Source organism: Mesocricetus auratus, unplaced genomic scaffold (assembly GCF_017639785.1).
Source record: "Mesocricetus auratus isolate SY011 unplaced genomic scaffold, BCM_Maur_2.0 Super-Scaffold_100676, whole genome shotgun sequence".
In the NCBI taxonomy this organism is placed as follows: Eukaryota; Metazoa; Chordata; class Mammalia; order Rodentia; family Cricetidae; genus Mesocricetus; species Mesocricetus auratus.
Window position 1 is genome coordinate 34,334,072 of NW_024429266.1, and position 21,721 is coordinate 34,355,792.

General features: G+C 35.7%; 1 protein-coding gene across 10 annotated transcripts in view; it reads left to right on the top strand.

Annotated features, from left to right (window-relative positions):
* The window catches only part of Rasal2 (RAS protein activator like 2), a 254,408-nt gene that overhangs the window by 150,751 nt on the left and 81,936 nt on the right, over positions 1-21,721 (top strand). For 7 of the 10 annotated variants that reach the window (XM_013114316.3, XM_005071319.4, XM_005071320.4 and 4 more), the window contains one exon: positions 14,781-14,887. In XM_013114316.3, coding sequence (XP_012969770.1) covers positions 14,781-14,887 — 107 coding nt within the window. Of the gene's footprint in view, positions 1-1,339; positions 2,427-12,920; positions 13,407-13,729; positions 14,046-14,780; positions 14,888-21,721 lie in introns of those variants that run through there. The other 3 variants (XM_040738707.1, XM_013114321.3, XM_013114319.3) reach the window with 3 other exon arrangements.

Below are 21,721 nucleotides of genomic sequence, written 5' to 3' on the forward strand. Positions count from 1 at the left end.
GCATAGAAGCATACTGTATGAAGTCTAGACTAAACAAATGCAGAGACAAATTTTAGTAATGCTAGGAGCTTAGGATTTGACGAAAGAATAAAGAGTTACTGACAGTGGGTTACAGAGGTTCTTGTGGAGGGAATAAAAACATTCCGGAATTAAGTAGTAACGAGAGTTGTGCAACTTTTTATTGTTCTTAAAAATACTTTTAAGGTGGAGGGAATTAGTGCTAAATGTGTGTTTAGTCTAAGGCACTGGATTCAATGCATAGCACAAAAACAAACGAACCAACAAACAAAACCATCCTCCCCCCACCCAACAAAACCAAATTAACTTGAAAGGGATAATTATGATGGTGTGTGTTTTGTATTTCATGATAGCTCTCACAATAAAGCAAAAATAACCTTTATGCATTCCCTCAACCCCCAGTCTTCCCTTTAACTAAGGCATAGTGTCAAAGACCTTGGAATTTTACATGATGAAGGTTCCAATTACTTTATATACCTGAGCACCTTTTATCTTTCTCCTGAGCTTTAACTGGTCCTCCCTCCCTCCTCAGCTCCACCACTTTCACACTGTAATCAGTTTTAAAATTATACATCTGGTCCTCTTTGTTTTCTTTTTTGTGCTATTTAGTATCAAAAGTAGTATGTACTTTATTCTTTAATCTTGCCTATTATTTACTACTTTCCCATATAGTCGAAGCCCCTTAGGGCTAGAGATTTTGACTGTTTGTTTGCAGCTGTCTCTATGTCAGTGCTTAAAATAGTGCTTGGCATATATTATCACTAATGTAGAATGGATCTAAGCATGTAGTTTGGGCAGCTGTGAGAAATATGGAGCAATTGAAAGAATATTATCTGAGTAGTAGGTTTTATTGCCTTATATTTAAGGATGGTTTATATAACAAGGACGAATTAGTGTAGTGCTAAGTTATGACTGTTAGCAAAAAGCAGTGTGACGTTTTTACACATTGACATAGTCTCATTCACTCACTTTACAGAAAAGGTTTATAGAGCTGGATTAATTTGCTGATACTATAACTCTACCCTTTTCTTTACTTAAATAAGATAATTTAAGTAGGTTTTATTTTAATTAATATCAGAACTTTCAATTAGGAATATGTGATAGTATTTAATATTGTTTTCTTTTACACAGAAATTATAATCTCATTTTCAGCAATATATCTTTCAGTAGACATTCATGACTTCCATATGCTAGATATTAATTTTTTGATTAGAAGAGTTTTTCTTTCTAAAGGCATGCGGAATAATGGGGGAAACATTATGTAAACAAGTAGTGTGCAGTAATAGATTTACAATGAAAAAATATGCATGCAAAATCTAGGAGATGATGATTTCAGCTGACTCTCAGTGGGTCAGTTTGATTTACACACATTCTCTCTCAATCTCTCTCTCTCTCTCTCTCGCACACACACACATACACACACACGCACACGTAATCAGGCATGCATGCACCCTTTCTTTCTTCCAAAGAAAGACAGAGCTATTGACTAGAAGCCCAGAATTGCCCCCAAGTTCCGACCACCAGCTCAAATTCTTATGAAGGGGACTTGTAATATCCTTAATGTTGCTGTTGGCAGTCTGTTACAGATTCCATTATTGTCGATCAATGCAGTCGCCATGCGAGGTGGGGGGAGGAAAGCAAGAGGAGAAGAAAAGGAGAGATGAGAGCTTCCTACTCACGGATTTATCAACCTGCCTTTGCTCACAGGAAATCCTCCTGAAGGGGGCTGGGACGCTGCTGCAACAGCTAAGGCAGGAAAGGCTAGGGAGCTGCTGTTCTGACTGAAAGGAAATTTGAAAACCTTTCTCCTCGGAACAAAACAAAATGCTGAGTTTGTTCTTGCGTCTTTGTTTTTGTTGATGGTGTGCTTTACCTAGCTGATTAGCTATTGTGCTGTCTGGTTATCGAAGCTGTTTCCAGTGTAGGACCCCCACCCCCTTCCCCTTTTTTTTCCTTTGAGTGTCTATTCTTTATTTCCCCATGCTTTCTCCTGTCATTAAACACACATCATTATTCAATTTTATTCTGGCATTCTCTTTCAGGATAAAGCTTAACAAAAAGAGTCAGAGAACAAATCTCTTTCCTCTTCTACCACCCTCTTTTAACCCTCTCTATTCCCCTCATCCTCCCACCCCGACTGTTGTGTTAGATTGATGTCACAGAGACAGAATTCAGAGTGGAAGGAGGATCACATTTTCTCTTCCATCATTACAGCTTAGCTTGCAATTTAAGTATCGGACCCCCAGAATCTAGTCTCTGTATCCCTCTCTTGCTGCTTCATCATTCAGTAATTGTACTCTGTATGGAAAAGTTTTCTGGCTGGAGAATGAGTCTCCTTTCCCCTGGTGATGTGGTCGAGTGGTTGGATAGTAGCACCGAAGAGGAGAAGAGCCTTCTGTCATTTCTGGGTAAGGTAGGGCTTTCTTGTTCTTGTAACCCTTTGTTGTCCAAACTTTTCATAGTTTGGGGAATAACACCCAAAATTTTGTAAGTGTGACTTTGTATTTTTTTTTAAAGAAGGAAGAACTAGAAAAATGTGTTTTAAGTTGTGTGTGTATCAAGTTTTTTTGCTGTCTGTGGACATAGTGCTGCCCACATTGGGTAAGAAAGAAGGAATAATTTGCTTTGCTTTAACAAAGAGTGCTAGCTCCATACAAAGCTCACCATGTCATCTGGCCAGCTGTTCATGGCATATAGATAACTTCTAATAGCCAAAATGTACTATTAATTTACACTGCTCTCAGTACAATAACAGTGAGGTTTGCAGAGTGAGAGTGAGGGAGATGCTTTGTGTTCATGAAAAACCAAGAAGTAGCTTTGTGTACAGTGTGTTTGTAGTGATCATAAAGGGTTTCTTTAAAGCATATAAAATTGGACATATGGACCAGAATTTACATTAACTTTGTATTTACAGATGCCTTTTAATAAATTGCTAAGTGCCCATTATTGACCTTAGAGTTGTAGATATAAAATAACTAGGAAAGTTAGGTTATAAATGCAACCATGTCTTTACTGTAATAGAAAAGCTTCATGTTCCTTTGTGAGTATTTCTGTTTATTAATGATTGCCTTCACATGTATTGTTTTTATTAATTTTATTCATCTCACATATTTGTGTACATACTGGTATACCTTTATTTTAAACGAATGAAATCCTTGCAGCCTTCTAATTAATTCCTTATAACTATTATCTTAAGACCTATGAGTAGTCTCTGCCAGTTCCAAAGATACCTCTGCTACTATTTAAATATCTGCTATAGTTAGCATAAGTTTCCTTTGTTTTATTTAATTTAGTTTGTTTTCCAACCTTAGCCTTCTAAAGCTGATTCCTTTTTCCTGCAGTTGAGATATAAAGGGGGTATCCTAATTCAGTCTTTTCCAGTTCTGTTATCAGGTAGACATATTTCTGTTAGTCCTACTCTGTTTATAATGGCTTCATTATGTTGAATAATTGTATAACTATAAAAAGTATGTATAACTCCTAAGTTTTGGTGTCTTTGGAGTCTGGTCTCATTTTACTTGTTTCCTATTCCGCTGCCCCAATATATGGACATACATATAGGGAAACATAAGTTCAGAGAAGTAAATATGGATATCTTTCAGTAAAACCAACAAAGCGTACCCCACGGCATGGTATGAAAAGAAGGCATAGACAATTTTAAACATTGTTTCCTTGCTGTTGAATACATTTGTAAATTCTAATTATCAAGCCTGGGGTCTCAGTTCCTCACTCTCTGTCTTCCCTACTTCCGTCTCTCCCCCACCCCCATTTTCTTTGTCTTTATCTTACTATACCTAAAAAGAATTTGGTTAAATAAAGATGTGTAAATAATCGTTTTAAAACAACATTACAATAGTGCCCTTGTCCACCCTAGCTCCTCTGATTAAGGGAGATGTTTTTCTGTAATACGTGTTTGCCCACAGGTAGAGGTCACAAACACAAAGATAGTACAACATACAGGAAAAAGCAAATCTGTGTACATCATTACACTCCTGCATAGACAATTTTCACTTAGCTACCTCTGTTTAAGGAAAGGCATGTTTAGCATGTACATTTGGCTTGAGCACCATAGAAAAGTTTAGTTGCGAAGTGAGTAGATAACCATGAATCCCATGCTCTGCTCTGTAGCACTGAGCCCCGGATGTAAGGAAGTCTTGGGGTGATAGTTAGTTTGGGGTTTTGAGATAGGTACTCACTCTATAGCCTAGGCTGGCTTGGAACTTATACTGTGTATATAGCTCAGGTTGGCCTCTAATTAACAGAATCCTCCTTCAGTTTCTCAAATGCAAATTACAGGTATGAGGCCCCACATGCGGTTAACAAGTCTTCAGGGTTAGAGCTCTTTCCTGACTGTAGATGGCAAGCATCTCCATCTGTGAGTAATAAAGAATCTACTGAACTCTTAAATGAACTAGGAAAATTCTCAGTTATAGCTTGTACTGAGTTGAGGTTTAAACAAAACCTTTGTCATTTGCTAACATAGTTGCCATTCATGAAAACATACTATGCCCAGTAAGGATGCCAAAGAAAAAGAAAATAATTCAATCTGCTTTATTGTAATATAAGATAAAAGAAATCAAGATTTTGTATCAGAAAACCTGTCAAACTATGATTTCTTCCTAGGGATTTCAAATAAAATTTCTGTCTAGAAAAGATTCAAGAGAAGTTCTTTGCGCTGGTTAGACTGTACATCACTTTTAGACAGCAATGTTCAGTTGTGCTTGTTAATTTGGTATGCTATTGAATCAATGAAACTTCATAAAACTATACCTGTTCATTATTTTTACTCAAAACGTCCATGATTTTCATAATACGTATCAGACAAAGTTAAGATCCCTAATGTGAAACTTGGGCACTTCCCCCTGACATTCCAGTGTTCATTTCAGTGAGACTTCAAAATCTTTATACCTACTAAACTCATTGACTTATTATGGACAAACACTTTCCTTTCTTACCACTGTATATGTTCCACTTCTGACAGCAGAGCGCAATGAAATAGTGTTTAAGGTATTGTGAGTGCTGCATTTGTACACAAAGAAGTTGAAGATAAAACGGCTGGAGAAGTATAGATTATGGCTAGGGAGAAAGTATGAACTGTGAACAAGTTAAATGAGAACAGCTCAATGATAAATCAAGACAGCTACTACCAAAAAAAGGCAGTACCTAATTGTGAAATTATTTATTCAGGTGAAAATTGCTTTGGGCATTTGAAGAGGAGAGAACTCGTTTCTCATTATGAATGTTGAACCAAGAAGATTTAATATGAATCTCAAAAGGATCAAATAGATATGTATTAAGACAGTGGGTTTTCCTTGTATGAAAACTGTCATACAGAATATTAAATTATTTTCAGGTCCAGTGGATAAACTTGACTTGAAAGGAATGGGGTCTCTGTAGAGAAGCAAACAAAAGATAATGAAGACTATTTAGGGCTTACTGTAAAACTTTACATGGCAGGCTAATGAACAACTGAGTGATAGTTTTATCCTGAAAGCTGTTGGAAAGAACTAAAAATATATGAGCAAGAAAATGTACATTCAAAATATATTTGTTCAGATAGGATCTCATGCATCCTATGTTAGCTATAAACTCTTGCTCTTCCTGCCACTCCTTCCCAAGTGATGGAATTGGATATGTGTACTACCATGAAACTTTTAAGAAGGTATAAATCTAAAACTAGTATTATGAAGGAAGAGACTAAAAGCAGTTAGGCCAGTTCGGATACTTTTCCAGTAAGCCAGGTATGAAATAAGGGTTTCTGTGCTCAGCCCTTCTATTATAATTATTGTTTTGATTATTTATCATTAAAACTAGATTATAAGGGGCTAAAAAGATGACTCAGTAGTTAAGAGCACTTGTTCTTGCAAAGGACCTGGATTCAACTTTCAGTGCTCATATTGTGGTTCACAACCATCTGTAACTCCAGTCCCAGGGAATCTGATGCCCTTGTCTGACATCCACAGGCACTAAGTACACACATGGTACACAGACATACATGTAGGCAAAATACTCACACATAAAATAAAATGAATAAGTCTAATAAATCTGATATATTTGTAATCTACTACTTAAAAACGTAGATTATAAAAGCCCCTGGTAGGATTCTTAAAATATATGCTATTAGTGTATGTATATGCACACTTGCACCTACTTATAAGGGCAGAAGAAGTTCCAGGAGTTGATTCTTTTCATTGGAGTGCTGGGATTACATTTGTACCATTTGACTTGTTTTTTTTTTTTTTAAAGATGGCTCTAGTAGTCTAACTCAGGTCATCAGACTTACACAGTGAATTCCTGCTCAACCATCTCACCTGCCTGTAAATGCCTATTGAAAGAAGGCTGAATCACCTATCTTCCTACTAACTTGAAAACTCTTAAATGCAAGTGAATGTTTGCATATCTTGAATTAAAAGCAGAGATTAAAAGGTGAAGATATATTAAAAGATTATGTCAGTATAATTGATAGAAATTTAGGAAAATTAAATGAGTCAAAGACATGTTGAATTTGGAAGGAAAATGGTACTGTTAATGGAAAGCAAGTGGAGAAAGGAGTCAATATTTAAGAGAAGATGTTGAGTTTGAGATAGATGGTACACATATGGACAAGCATGTATCTGATAATATCTGAGCTAGGTAGTACACATATGGACAAGCATGTATCTGATAATATCTGAGATAGGTAGTACGCATATGGACAAGCATGTATCTGATAACTGGAAATTGTGTTACAGGTAGAAATTAGAATTTTTTGGACTTATTGAATTTTCTGCTTTTAATTTGGAAGCCATTTGCCTATAGAAGGAAAATGATTGTCATTCAAAACATCTGCCATGCTACCTACTGTTGACAGACTGACAAGAAGAGGCAAACAAGCAGGAAACATATAGGGCTGGTAGTAAACTTGGAGGCGCACTGGCATTGTGATAGGTGAAGAAGAAGAGGAGATACAGAGTAGATGACCGTAAATGTAGGAAGAAGCGAGGATGGTGTGGCACCTCCCTGTTAAGGGAGGAAAAGCCAGTAGTGTGACCAGGAGTGACAGTGATTTTAAATACCAAAGAGATATCAGGGAAGACCACTTGTTTTGACAATCATATCTTCTAATACTGCGGTAGGTAGTTGGTAGAATAAGCTTCTTTCCTAAAGATACCATTGTAGAAAGGAAACACGAGGCTGGAAAGATGACACAGTGGTTAAGGACACTTAGAAGACTCAGGTTTGGCTACCAGCACCCACATGGCCGCATACAACAGTCTGTAACTCTGGTTCAAAGGGGTTCTGATGTGCCCTCCTGTCCTCTGCAGGCACTGTATGCATGCTGTTCACATACATACAGGTAGGCAAAACCACTTTACACATTAAATAAAATTTTTTTTACTAAAAAGAAAGGAAACTGCCCCCCCCTTTTTAGTGGGGGCTTGTACAGAGTTTTGGGTAGAAGAGAGAACAAGTCATTGAATTTTCAATTGAGGGGAATAACTGAGAGAATAGCATCTTTTCTGGGCTTATGATTGAGAATGTAATTAAAGCAAGGGGCTAATCTTGTGGTGGGAGAAACCAGAAACCAACAATGTATGCAGAGATTTAACAACAGAGAATGAGAGAGTTGAAGAGATGACAACTCCTGTTCTAAGTTTGGGGCAATTGTCACACCCAGTCATGTGTTGCAGTTAGTTGTGTGCCTGTATATATTTGTGTAATATCCAATATTCTCTATTTTTCCTATAATCTCAGCATTCTGGAGGCTGAGGAAGTAAGATAGCAAATTTGAAGCCAGACGGGGTTACATATTGAGGCAGTCTCAAAATAATGATGATGATGATGATGATGATGATGATGATGATGATAATGAGCAAACAACCAACCCAAACAAAACAAAACCTGTGGGATCTTGCTGAAGTTGTGAGTTCAGCCTATTGTTATAGCCAGTTGTAATACAGCCTATTATATTGAAAAAAAGATTAAAAATTAATGAGCTAATTTAGAAAAAGAATACATAACCTCAAAGAAGGTTTTAAAAATATATATAATGAAGATGAGACAGATAATAATGAACTACAAAATATAAATAAATAAGATAGAATTAATTAAATCAAGAATTGTTGCCTTAAAATCTAAAGAAGATAGTCAAATGACAAGATTTGATCAAAATAGAAAGTATAAACAAACTGCTAAAACTGTAGAAGGAAATAATTACAGAAAATTAAAGACTTAAAGAAAATTCAGTAGTTTAGAACAGAAAGAATTATGAGCTATTGTTAAAGTTCTCTCCATTATATTTAGCTCTTGCAGAGTACCTGAGCCCAGGTTACGACACCTGCATCTTGTGGCTCACTGTCAAGTGTAATTTCAGCTGCAGGGGATCTGACATCCCTATCCTCTGCGAGCACCTACACTCAGGTGCGCATACTCATACACAGACACGCACACACATATAATTAAAAACAGGTTTTGAGTGGTTTTTTGTTTGTTTGTTTTTGTTTTTTATTTTTCAAAACAGGGTTTCCTTGTGTAACAGCCCTGGCTGTCCTGGAACTTGATTTGTAGACCAGGCTGGCCTTGAACTCACAGAGATCTGCCTCCCTTGGTTTCCCAAGTGCTAGGATTAAAGTGGTGTGCCATCCCTTGCCCAAGCAGAAACAAAGTATTTTTTTAAACTGGCAACTATCATAAAAGACTTTACAAGAATATATTTGAAAATGTAGACAAAATATAAACAACCACAACACCTGTGAACTCTACTAAAAGTCTAAACATGGCAATTGAATCAGATTGGGCCTCAGGTTGTTGGTTCCCTTGGATTTTTTTAAATCTTCTTTTGTTTAGGGAATGTGTTGAGTAAGGGGGAGGGGGAACAAAAGATGTTCTTTCAAATAAGTTCCTAATGGAATGAACAATTATAGAACTAATTTTAAGAAATGGACAAATATCTTAAACATGAAACTTGAATAAGAAAATATTTTTAAAAATTAAAAACGATTAATTTATATTTAAGTGTACTTAATAAAATTGGGGATTTTATGAGTTTTTAAATGAAAGATGTATAGACAGCAAAGTCCTCAAATATATACCTAATCTTTGATTCCATGAAGCTTACTCATCAAAGTCTCAATTATAACTGATTATTCAAGTTAATGAACATGAAGGATGAGTGTTTCATTCTGGAATGAGAAAACTAAAACTGTTTTAAGTATGAAGTTAATTCCATATGGAATGCTGAATATTTACCATTTATCGTTTTTAGTAAGATGGCAGTCCTGTATGATTCACCTGAATACAATCTTAATTATAAGGGCATGTATCTATTAAAGAGGTTGGGGATATTCAGACTCAGTATACCTATTTTTAGTTGTTCAGTTAAAAGTTACTTATTTATATCTTTTATTTTAATATAAGTGATTATGGGTGGAAAAGGTTTATGAAAACATTGTAAGAAATACTTAAAACTGAGATAACTCCTCATTTTGTTTGAAGTGTAAAGCAGTCCATTATTGGAATCTGTAAGTGTAAGACCTCAGCTGCAGAATACTGTAGTTAGTAGTAATACTTAGTTCTGTGGGGAAACTAGAGAACATGTACTCTAGAGTATGAATTTACAGAGATGCATGTGAATGTGTAGGTGTAGCTTTATAGAAGTAGCTGAACTGAAGGTCACCTACAATTTGATAAGTGAATGAAACACCAGAGAAGGAGTGTGGCCAATCTCCACAGATGGTCAGACTCTGGCAAATTGTTGACAAGGAGAAGTAATGTGTAAAGAAGGCAGTCTGATTCCCCCCCCCTTAAATTCCTGATTGTGTAAACATCAGTAGAAAAGCAATTTCAGTAAAAAAGCATTGTTTGGGGGAGATTAATTGTGCATAGGATAACATTAAGTAGACAGAAACTAAGTGGGGGAAATTAACTAGGAGATCCTTGTCATAATTTGCACAGAATAAAAAGCCCTAGACTAGGAGGTTAATTGTTGGCTAAACTGAAACTGATAGGCTTGACATTGACTGAATGCTAAAGGGGGATGAGCCAATATCATGGTTTCCCCATTTCTGTTACCTTCACTAATTATTGATGGTTTTATACCATGCTGAATGCACGTTTCCTTCTCAGGAAATGACTGTTTCATGTTTACATTTAAAGGTCTGTACATTTGTATTTATATTCTCCTTCTTCTCTTCTCCCACTTCTCTCTGTCTGTCTGTCTGTCTGTCTGTCTCTCTCTCTCTCTCTCCCTCCTTCCCTCTCTCCTTCCCTCTCTCCCTCCCTCCCTCCCTCCCTCCCTCCCTCCCTCTTCTCCTTTTTTGTGGGAAGAGGATCTCTATATTGCCTAGGCTGGTCTCAAACTAGGCTGAAATGATCTTCCTGCTTCAATTTCCATAATAGCACAATACCACCACCCAAAACAAATCCAAAATAAACAAGAATCAGCAATCAATGGTCATTAATATCCCTCAATATCAATGGTCTTAATTCACCTATAAAAAGACACAGGCTAACAGAATGGATATGAAGACAGAATCCATCCTGCTGCATACAGGAAACACACCTCAACTTCAAATACAGATGTTACCTCAGAGTAAAGGGTTGGGAAAAGACCTTACAATTAAAGAAGCAAGCTGGTGTAGCTATTGTAATATGTAACAAATTAGACTTCAAACTAAAATTAATCAAAAGAGATGAGGTCATTTCGTATTCATTACAGGAAAATTCCATCAAGATGAAGTCTCAATTCTGATCATCTATGCCCCCCCCAAAAAGCCAGCTTTAGGTATTATTTAGCACTTGGCTTCTGTTTGTTGAATTTCTGTCCTCACTGTTACACTTTGTTATTAAATGTCTTCCACTTTGTCTCAGTTTCTCAGCTCTGTGTTATCTTGAACTAGGAGATCCTTATCAGCATCAACATTCCAGGATTGAATCTTTGATAGGCCATGTTTGAAGTAAACCCTTAGTATGTTTGCCTTAGTTTTCCTTAAAATGCAAAAAACTGTGAACATACTGTTAAATTTTTTTAGTTATCTTTAGGAACAAATAAGGAAACCAGAGTTTCTGTAGTTATGGTTTCCCCCTCCATTATAGCCTATTATGTAAAACACACAGAACAAGATAGCATGCCTGGTGGTTAAAAGCACAGGCTCTAAATGCAGACTGCGTGGGTTCTAATCCTCATTTTGCCTCTTGCCTGCTGGGCAGACACAGGCAGAGTACTAGAACATCTTGTTTCTGTGTCTGTAAAATTGGGAGGATAATTCCAGTTCCAAAGGATTATTGTCTGGATTGAAGATGTAATTCATTAAAAACATTTCTCTGAAATAAATCATAATAAATGATGACTTGGTGTTGCAGTATCATTATTTTTTGTCATTATCAAAATGCCTGGTTGTTATCACTAAAAATGAGAGGTACATTTGGTATTGGAAACTTAAAATAAAAGCTCAGGCTCTTTAAAAAATCCAGTATCTCTTTAAAAGTCCAAAGTCTCTCCATTGCAGGCTCCAGTACAATAAAAGGTTATATATTTCTTGTTCCAAGAGGGAAGACCCAGAACACAGTTAAAATTTGATCAAGGCAAAAGCCATCAAGCACCATTGTCTAACATCTGGAACACACACAGGATCTTCTGGGTGCCCAAGGGCTTGGGATGCTCCACTTCTCCAGCATTACCATCCACATCACACACTGCTTGTTTTGTAGGTGCAAACTGCATTCCACACCTGCTGTTGTCCTTAGAGGTCATCCCACAGTCCTGGCATCTCCAGTATGTTCTGGACTCAACTGTAACTAACTGCACCTTCACCAGTGTCCTCTGCTGGCCTCTTACAATGCCAACCCTCACGATACTTCCCCAATACTTTCCATCTTGCAGCTTTCATGCCACCAAAACATGTGAAAGACTCTTACATATTGTCTAGTTCAGCCTTGGCTCCCCTGAACTACAGCTGTGTGCTGACCCTAGAAGATTGTACCTCAATGTTTTTCAGCCTCAGCTAACCAGCATCAATTGTCCTAGTAAAGCAAAGACTTCACTTTCGTGGTACTGGTCTCTTGCTAATCACAGCCAAGTTTTCAGTCCCAGCTGATCAGAAACCTCAAATTGTTAGTACTAAATATCACACAAACAGCCTTGAGTCTTTGCTTTCCTCTGAACTTCACAAAACTGACCTCTATCAACTGCGTTGAACAGGTGCTTACACACACACAGCGAGCAGAGAGAGAGAGAGAGAGAGAGAGAGAGAGAGAGAGAGAGAGAGAGAGAGAGAGAGAGAGAGAGAGAGAGAGAGAGAGAGAACAGGAACCACTTGAACCTTCCTGTGATTTAGTAATCCAGCAAGCTGTCAATCAGCCTCATGTTGACTTCTTAGTTAACATTGGTCTTTAGGGGAGCGACCTTTGTGAGAAATAAAACACATGGTCATTCAAGGGTCTATTCTATATCAAGAGGTAAATTATGTTGTAGAGGACTGAGAAACTAGTAGAATAAAGTACTCACTCCTTTTACTGGTTGAGTTACTTTCCCTCTTCAATAATAATTTATTCTCTCTGGAACTAAAGAGAGTTCTGTAAACTGTAAGAGCTGTTTGTTTTATCATATGGATATAAAAAAGTATGCTAAGTAACCATAGTTATTGGATTTTGAAATGCAGTTACTCATTTTAGCCAATACAGTTTCACACAGTTAAAGAATTGAAATATATTTGCTTAATGAGTTCATAAGCCTAAACTAAAATTAGATGTTTGGAAGTGAGGAAATGGGTTTCAGTTTTTTTTTTGTTATTCAGAACATTGCACCTTGAAGAGACTGTTTCAGTCTATCATTTTATCCTAGCTAATTAAACTTATTTTATTATTAAAATATCTGTATCTTAACATGAAGTTACCGAACCTCTTTAGATAATTATCAGAGAAAATGGGAGATGTTCTCCTGTCTTGCCAGCTCCTTTCTTTGCCTGTCTTGTTTCCCAACTTTAGAATCACCTGACTTGAATACATCACTCTTAAAGTCATGTCTTGAAGTCTGAAGGTCTTGCTGTGTGGTCTACTCCAACAAGCTGATTTGCTTAAATTCCTTTGTGCCATTCCCATGAATCTGAGTTAATTATACTGCCGTCTTTCAGAGATGGATGCTAGAAGTCACGTGTGCCTAATTCTGAAAATGACTTCCTACATTAAGACTCGTTTATCCACTGATGGTTAGAGAGAAACTGAGACGCAGTTACTGGTCATAATTTAAAAAATACGGCAATATCATGGAACTGTCTTCTACTGCAGGCATATAAGCTGCGGTATCAACTTCTCAGTCGTTAGGAATATTGTAATTTGGCTAATATCTTAATGGTCAAGATGCCACAAGGAGATGAAAGAAGACCTGTATCCAGCATGCAAACAGTGATAGGGTAAGCACTTCCAGTTGGCTTTTCTTAGGCAGCATTGATTTGTGTGCATTACTGGGTCTGTGTAAGATGGTGTCCTTTTAACACTAGCCGAATTTAAATGTCAGTAATTGTTTTTCTGCTGAGGATTAGTGTAATACAGAGAAATTTTCTGTAAGTAAGGGGAGGCAATGGGCGCCTGTTAATAGCTTAAAAGTAACTAATGAGGATGTGCAGTCAGACGATTGATTGAATGAATAGCTGCAGTCCTGTGTGTTTCTTTCTCGCTCGCTCTCTGCAAGCTGTGGGGAGGGAGGGGGAAGAGCAAGGCAGGGAGGGAGCACGAGAAAAAAAAAATGCTTTCTCTTAAGTGGAAGTAGCACGGATCCCAGGGGCCAGGAGGCCAGAAATGGAAGTTTAAGCTGCATTTATCTTTTAAAGGCAGAACAGCAGGAATCAAAATGTCAGTCTCCGGAGTCACGGTTTACTCTTTATTTTTTAAGATCTGGAAGATAACACAGAATACTTTTTATAGGATTTTTTTGTTTTTGTTTTTTTGTTTTTTTGCTTTTTCTTGTCCATGTTGAGATTATCTAATGTTATCTGAGAAGCTGGATTCTTATCTGTCAGTTGAAGTGGAAATGGGAAGCAGTTGTGATAAAGGTATAATATGTATAAATATCTGTGTGTGCATGTGTATATGTATTTGTCACTATGGAAAAACCCCTTTAAAATATAGTGTTAATGTAGTTTATTGCTGTTAAATTAGAGATCACATCATTTGCAGAATCCTCATCTTGTTAGGTCATTTGAACAGATCTGTGATTTCAGAGTAAGATGTGAATAAGGTCATATAGCCAGAACAAGGAGAAGCGGCTCTATTTTTATATCTGCATAGGCATGTATATTCTCTTATCCTGCAGCACCTTTCAGTCTTCTCATAGATTTTGCTACAGTCTGGTGAATCGTATGTATAGAACCGAACTTTGACCTCTCCATAAGCAGTGCCAAATCATGCACAACACTAGTATTTCTGGTTCACAAAATAATGAGTAATTTCTGATTTACTTAACTTCTAAATGGCTGATAGAGAAGTAGAGCCATATGATACCAGATTGAACTATTACGTGAACCTGGAAACCTTAAACATATTGTATCTTGGAAAAATTGCTTCTTGTACATGCACAGATGAAAACACAAGTTGTGTCTTAGAATAGATTCGTAACCCTGACCAAGTTTCTTTATCTCCATAAATCAAACATCACAAATATACCTAAAATATGTTGACCTTTAAAGAAAACATCTTTTTGCGTGTGAAAAAATAATAATTTTATAGTTTAGAGAAAATCTGAAATTGTGGATCCTTCATGAGGTTTCTACTCCTTCCACTTTTTCCAGAGGTGCCAGCAGAAAGGTCCCCCCGCAGACGGAGCATCTCAGGGACCAGCACTTCAGAGAAACCCAACTCCATGGACACTGCGAATACCTCCCCTTTCAAAGTACCAGTAAGTATTGCTTTTATGTATGTATGTATGTATGTATATGTATATTTGTATATGTAGTTTCTCAAGAATTTCATTGCAATACTGAGGATAAAGGCCAGAAGTATAAGTTTCTATTGATTATGAATCATATCCAGTATGAGGTCTATTAGATTTTAAGGAAAACTATTTTGCTTGTGGGCTAATTTAAAAATATAGCTAAGTACCTTAAATCTGAATTTTTCTGAATTATAGAGTGCAAATCTTTGCAGGTGTCCTTTAATCTACTTATTAGCTAAAAATGTATTAATATTAAGTACAAATATTTGCCAAAAGCATACTGAAATGGAAAGACTATAATAGAGCAGTATAGCTGGTTGCTAGGTGCAGCCTTTCTATCTTATTGCAAATATATATATATATATTCATATTTTATCATATATTCATATTCTATCATATTTTTATATTTTACTACTTTATAACTTTGTGTGCGTGTATGTGTGTGCACGTGCGTGCATGTGCGTGTGCACGTGCTTGTGTACTTTTGGTCTGATGCACATGTAGAGGTCAGAGAACAACTTTGTGGAGTCTGTCCCCTTCTCTTCTACTTCTATATGGATTCTAGGAATTGAACTCAGGTCATCGGACTTGAGTGGCCTTAACCTGCTGAGCCATCTTGCCAGCCTCAAGTAACTCAGATTTTAAGTCATCTCTTCTCTTTAAGTATTGGGTAAGAAATGAATCTATTTTGTGAACATATGAAAATTTGTAGTGTTATAAAAGGCATATTTGGAGAGAAATATTTCAAGAGATTGGTCATTATTATAAGTACAACAAAAATCAGTATAAGATAGAAATAAATTTTTCTATTTGTAAAAAAAAAAAACAACCAAACTTCTTTTCCCTCTTAATGTAGACAAACTAATATGTTCTTATTCCAATCCTTTTAAGTTGAGATGGCCTTGTAAGTAGAACCTTTTTTACATGTGTGACAGATTTTAGTTAACACAAGTAGACATTGTTTTTCTGTTAACTCTGAAGAACAGTATACTTACCTCTTTCACATTAAGAGTGGGTATAGTTTGTTCATATCTATTCTGTAAGAACCATTCAAGGTTTTACAGATTTCTATAGACTAAGTGAGTGCTACATTAATATTGTAAACATGATGTGGCAGCTATTTAAGAGTATCATATGTAAGTCTAAATCTTTTAATTCTATAGACACAGCTACATATTTTAATTTTTATAAATGAACAAAAGCATGTTTCTTTTGCCTTCTGTTTTTCAAACAAAGTGGAAACCAATCCAATGTAACATGTATTAGTAGTTATGCTGGTTGTTTTTTGTTTGTTTGTTTTGTTAGCGTTATCTGGGAAGAGGGAATTTTAATTTAGAAAATGTCCCATAAGATTGGTTTTAGTCAAGTTGATGGAATATTGTCTGATTAGTGATTGATGTTGGGGGCCCACCCCATTATGTGTGGTATCATGCCTGGACTGGTGGTCCTGGGGAATATAAGAAAACAAACAGACTGAGCAAGTCAGTAAGAAGCACCCCTCTATGACCTCTGCATCAACTTCTGCCTCTTCAGGTTCCTGTCCTTATTTCCCTCTATGATGGACTGTGATGTCCCTCCCCAGTTTGCCTTAATAGACACCCTAACTAAGACAGTAATTCTGAAGAACATCATCATACTTCAATGTGTATTATGCAGCTGTTCACAGTGATACTAGTTATCCTAAATTATTAAGAAAAAAGAGGTTTTCTTTCTGTTTTGCTAAATTTTTGAAGGTGTACCTGAGTATATTATATAATCAATGATGTTTTAAACTACCCATGTACATAATTCAACGTTGCACTTGACTAGATTGATTTTCACACTCTCTAGCTGGAATCAAATGGCGATTTCTTGCATTTTTCTTAAAGTACACAAATAAGACTAGCTCTCCATATTATGGTAACAATGACATATGTCCTAAATTATGTGTGAAGTTTGTGTTCAGGCTTTTTAAAGTTTTAATTAATTAATAACCTTAATTTTTGCTTATTTGAATACTAAATTGGCAACTGATTTAAGAGTTATCTTAATAAAACTAAACATTTGTAAGTAGGACTTTCAAAGCAATGAAAGAGAAGTACTTAGACCAAGTACTACTTACAAACCATGTACTTATTTAATGATCAGAAATAATGAAGGAAAGAAACGGCTCCTAACTGGCAAAATTAAAGTCACAAAGCCATGTGTTTCTAGGAGAATTAAAAGCCCCCACCTAGACATTTTTTCTAAAATTAGCCATTAAAATAATCAGCTCCCATTATAAGAAACAGGCAAATAGCTAACATGTTCTAGTAGTCTTGGATCATGGCATCATATTTCAAAGTAATATAGTATACAGAAGTTGACACTGATAAAGTCATCTCAAATCTTTTAAAAAATGAAATTGTCTTCGTTATTTCTTAAAGTATAACTGGGTATGTTATAGATCACTTGAGAATACTTTACATCTTGAAATAGGTGATCTTCATAAAACTTACTGTTCAAAAAGATCTATTTCATGCTAGAATATAACACACTTTTATTCTTTGGCAAAATCATGCATGTACATAATATATTTTGATCATATTTATTCCTCATTTTCCTCTTTTAGTTTGTCATCTCTGTTTCTCATATAACAGTGATTATCTATTCTGATTATCTTTGAAACCACCCCAGTTGCTCTATATACAGTACCTTACACATAGCAAAGATCCAATCAATAATTGTTGAGAAGATAACATACGTAACAATTACACAAGGATCCAAATAGTATGAGTTTATCTCACATTTAGTCTCTTGGTATAGATAATGTCTCTAGTAAATTGAAATAATAATTGCTATATAGTAAACATTTCAAAAGAGATTATTTGAAATGAGTGTGCCTGTTCAAAATAGTTTTTTTTCCTCAATAAAGAGAATTTTTAGTTAACAGTTGGGGTTAATGTCTAGAATACATTCTGTATATATATTTGGAAATTAAAACTAGTTGAAATTTATTTAATGATTTGTTTCTTAAAATATTTCTTTTGAGTCCTTTAGATATGCATATATACAAGTTCACAATGTTTTTGGTAGTTGTGAGTTTTGTCCTGGATTCTTAAATTAAAATCATTTGAATAGCTTTTGCTTAAAAAGATCATTTTTGTTTGTTTGTTTTCGTTAACATTTTGATAGGGTGTATTTTTGCATTGGTGTATTTGTGCTTTCTCTATATAAAACATCCTTTGTATATTTTATGTGTTCCTTAAATGACATTTAAGTGATTTTATGGTGGAAATGAGAAACAACTGACTAAAATAAGTTATTTCTACTTAAATTTAATTCAAGAAGCATGTCTTAAGGGTGGATATAGTTGTTTCATGAATAGTAAAAGCTATGGTTTTGGAACAGCCTTCTTTATACCCTATTTATAAAGTGACTATTGAAATTTAGGATTTTTGTATGACTTCTGCTTAGATGATACCATCCATTTGGCATTGACTAGAGAGAGCTGCTTGTTTTCCGGGCCAGGTGTTCAGCTTAGTGTTCTCATTTCCATAGCACAATGATCTGAGTTGGCCTTGTCTATATAACACAATGCAGTCACAGCTGCACCATTTGTATTAGCTTTGAGCTTAGCTCTGAAAGAATTCAGATACTCAAAAATATACCAAGACACCCAGAAAGCATAGTTGAACTAAGACAGTAGCCTAATATTCATGTATAAAATCTTCCTTACCCTCTTGTTACCATGACCCTCATATATAAATATGAGATTGTCAAATGATTAAACCTTTCTATGGTTTAAAAAAACCCTCTGGAAAATAAAGAGCACACTATAATAAAATTCTGTATAAAAAGATACTGGGGCTGAAGAGAGAGGCCAGCAGTTGAGTACTGGCTGCTCTTCCAGAGGGCCCCAGGCTCAGTTCCTAGCACCTACATGGGGGCTCATAGCCAATTATCTGTAACTCCAGTTCCAGGGGATTCGATGCTCTCTTCTAGCCTATGCACATATGTGTTGCACAAATATATATGCAAGCAAAACACTTATACACATAAAATAAATAAATCCTTTTTTTTTTTTTTCCAGACAGTGTTTCTCTGTATTATTTTGGAGGCTGTCCTGGAACTAGCTCTTGTAGACCAGGCTGGCCTCAAACTCATAGAGATCTGCCTGCCTCTTCTTCCCAAGTGCTGGAATTAAAGGCGTGTGCCACCAACGCCTGGCAATAAACCTTTTAAAAAGCTTTTTAAACATCAAAAAAGATGTTATCTCTTTTCTAAGGACCACGCTGTGAGAACCAGATGGTATTGGTTTCTGTTGTAGCTGGTGTCTTCTATGTAGTCTATATAAGGGCTTTTCCAAATTAATCACAGTTTCATGCACACTTTGGACTGGAAAGTGTTCATTGTCCAAACCAGTGGTTTTCAAATCTAACTAGCCATAAAGTTTACCTTTCATAAAATACACTGATACTTAAAGGTAAGCATGATGGTGGTGGTGGTGGTGGGTTTGTTTGGGCTTGTTCATTTTTTGTTTTTAAAGATTCCCAGATGCTTCTATTATGCACCCTGGAATTGAGAATTGTTTGCCTTCACGATTGGTAAAATATGAGGAACTCATTTGTGCCAATCTTATCTACAAACATTGGTACTTTCTTTCATGCCTTCAAGTATGAAGTTTAGCATCTTGGCATGCAGGACAAACGAATAGGGTTAGTTATAACTCTGAAGAATGGAATCTAAGACTAGAGATTTGTAGATACATGGGGAAGAGAAGAGGCCTGGCAGAAATTGTTGTCAGGAGTCTAACTTGAAAGAGTCAAAGATTGGTGTGAAGCAAACACTCCTCTATCTATGGTAATCCTCAGAAATAGACTTGCAGCAGACTAAGTACGAAAAATTCCAGTTTATCCCACCCAGGAGAAAAGGCTTGTACAAGAGGATAATGCAGTCACCTATATATAGCAAATTCTTTAGATAACCATCCCTCTTGTCCCAAGAAAAGGCATTTCTCCTTGCCTTCAGTAGAGGAGAGAGGCTCAACTTTCACTTTATAATTAAGGATAAGTGTATCAAACTAATGCCCATTTAAGGATGACATTATCCACTAAGCATACCAAATATGTAGATCAGACATCAAATATTTCCCTCCTATATAGGAGTTCAGAAGCTAGTGATATGGAAAGAAAATGTTTCCAATGTCATGGTTTTGCTAGGTGTTTTGCTAATTGTGCTCATTGTGCAAAGAATGGTTTTGTCCTTTTCTCTAAAACTTTATGAGATACGAGCATTGCTGCTAAAGAATACCTCTGAGGTGCCTTCTAATATAGAGCTCTTTAATTCTGTAACCAATGCTACTTCCATTCTCCTGGATTTTTTGTTTTGTATATTTTATATTAGGTATCTACTAATTTCATTTTAAAGGAATTTCATTCTAAGATGTTAAAATATCATTGTAGTTTTCACCAGACTATTGGATAGTTAGTTAAAAAGGAAGCAAACAAAACTCCTAAATGAGGGTTCTCTAGATAAGGTAAACAGTGGTGCTTATGTACCTGAAATATGCTCATCAGCTGTTAGGGAAGCTCGCATCAAAATGATAATTCATTGCCACTTCTAGGATAGCTATAATCAAAACAGAGAGACTGAAACTCTCAGATAATGCAAGTGGGAATGTAAAGTGATGCAGTCATTAAAAAAATAGTTTGACAGTTCTTCAAAAGGTAGCTTCTATTTGACCTAGCAATACTACTTCTATGGATGTAGCCACTGGAAAACATACCTTTGCAAAATGCATATAAATGTTTATATCTTCACTATCTATAATAGCTACAAAGTAGCCACAACCCAAATATCAGCTGAGAACAGATGTAAAAAGTACAGTCAATCCATATAATAGCACACTATTACCCATAAGAAGAAATTGAATAATAGTATATGCTACCACATTTACCAAAAAAGAGGCCAGAGAAGCCAAAACAGAAATCCATGTTTTATTGCTGTGTATATGAAAAGTCCAGAATTATAGAAATTAAAGAGTTCTAGAATTAAGCTATGGTGCTGGTTATATAATGTGTTCTCTCTCTCTCTCTCTCTCTCTCTCTCTCTCTCTCTCTCTCTCTCTCTCTCTCTCTCTCTAAGTTCTGTGATTATGGGTATGAGCTGCTACTACACCTAATTCAATTTTATGAATACATACATACACACACAAATTGACTTGTATACTTTAAGAAGAGTAATTTTATGGCATATGAATTATACTAATAAAGGTGTTACAAAATGAAAATATAGGTCTATGAGACAGGGTAAGGATATAAAGTCTTACTAATACTTTTTAATGTGGTTACAAATTGAAACAATATTTTAATATACTAGATTAAATAAGATACTTTGAAGTACATTGTTATATAATAGTTGTTTCTCGTTTATAAAATTCTTAAGTATTCACTACTGATGCTTTGAACAGTTTCATTTTATGCAAATTATAATTTTTCCTTCTATTGGGAAAATAGTACCATATATATTTTTTATATGGGAATAGGAAGCATAACATTATTTTAAAACTAAATAAAGCAGGGACTGTAGAGAGATGGCTTAGCATTTAAGAGCACTTAATTCTCTTAAAGAGGATCCAAGTTCAGTTTTTGGCCTTGACATGGTGCCTCACAAATGCTTGTAACTCCAGTTCCACAGGAGCCAGTGCTATCTTCTGGATTTACAGGCTCCTGCACATGTATGGTATATATATAATCATGGAGGTTCACATACTTGAAAATAAATAAATAGTAGATTATGGCAATGTTTTATATGTAGATTTTTTAAAAAGTTTTACCT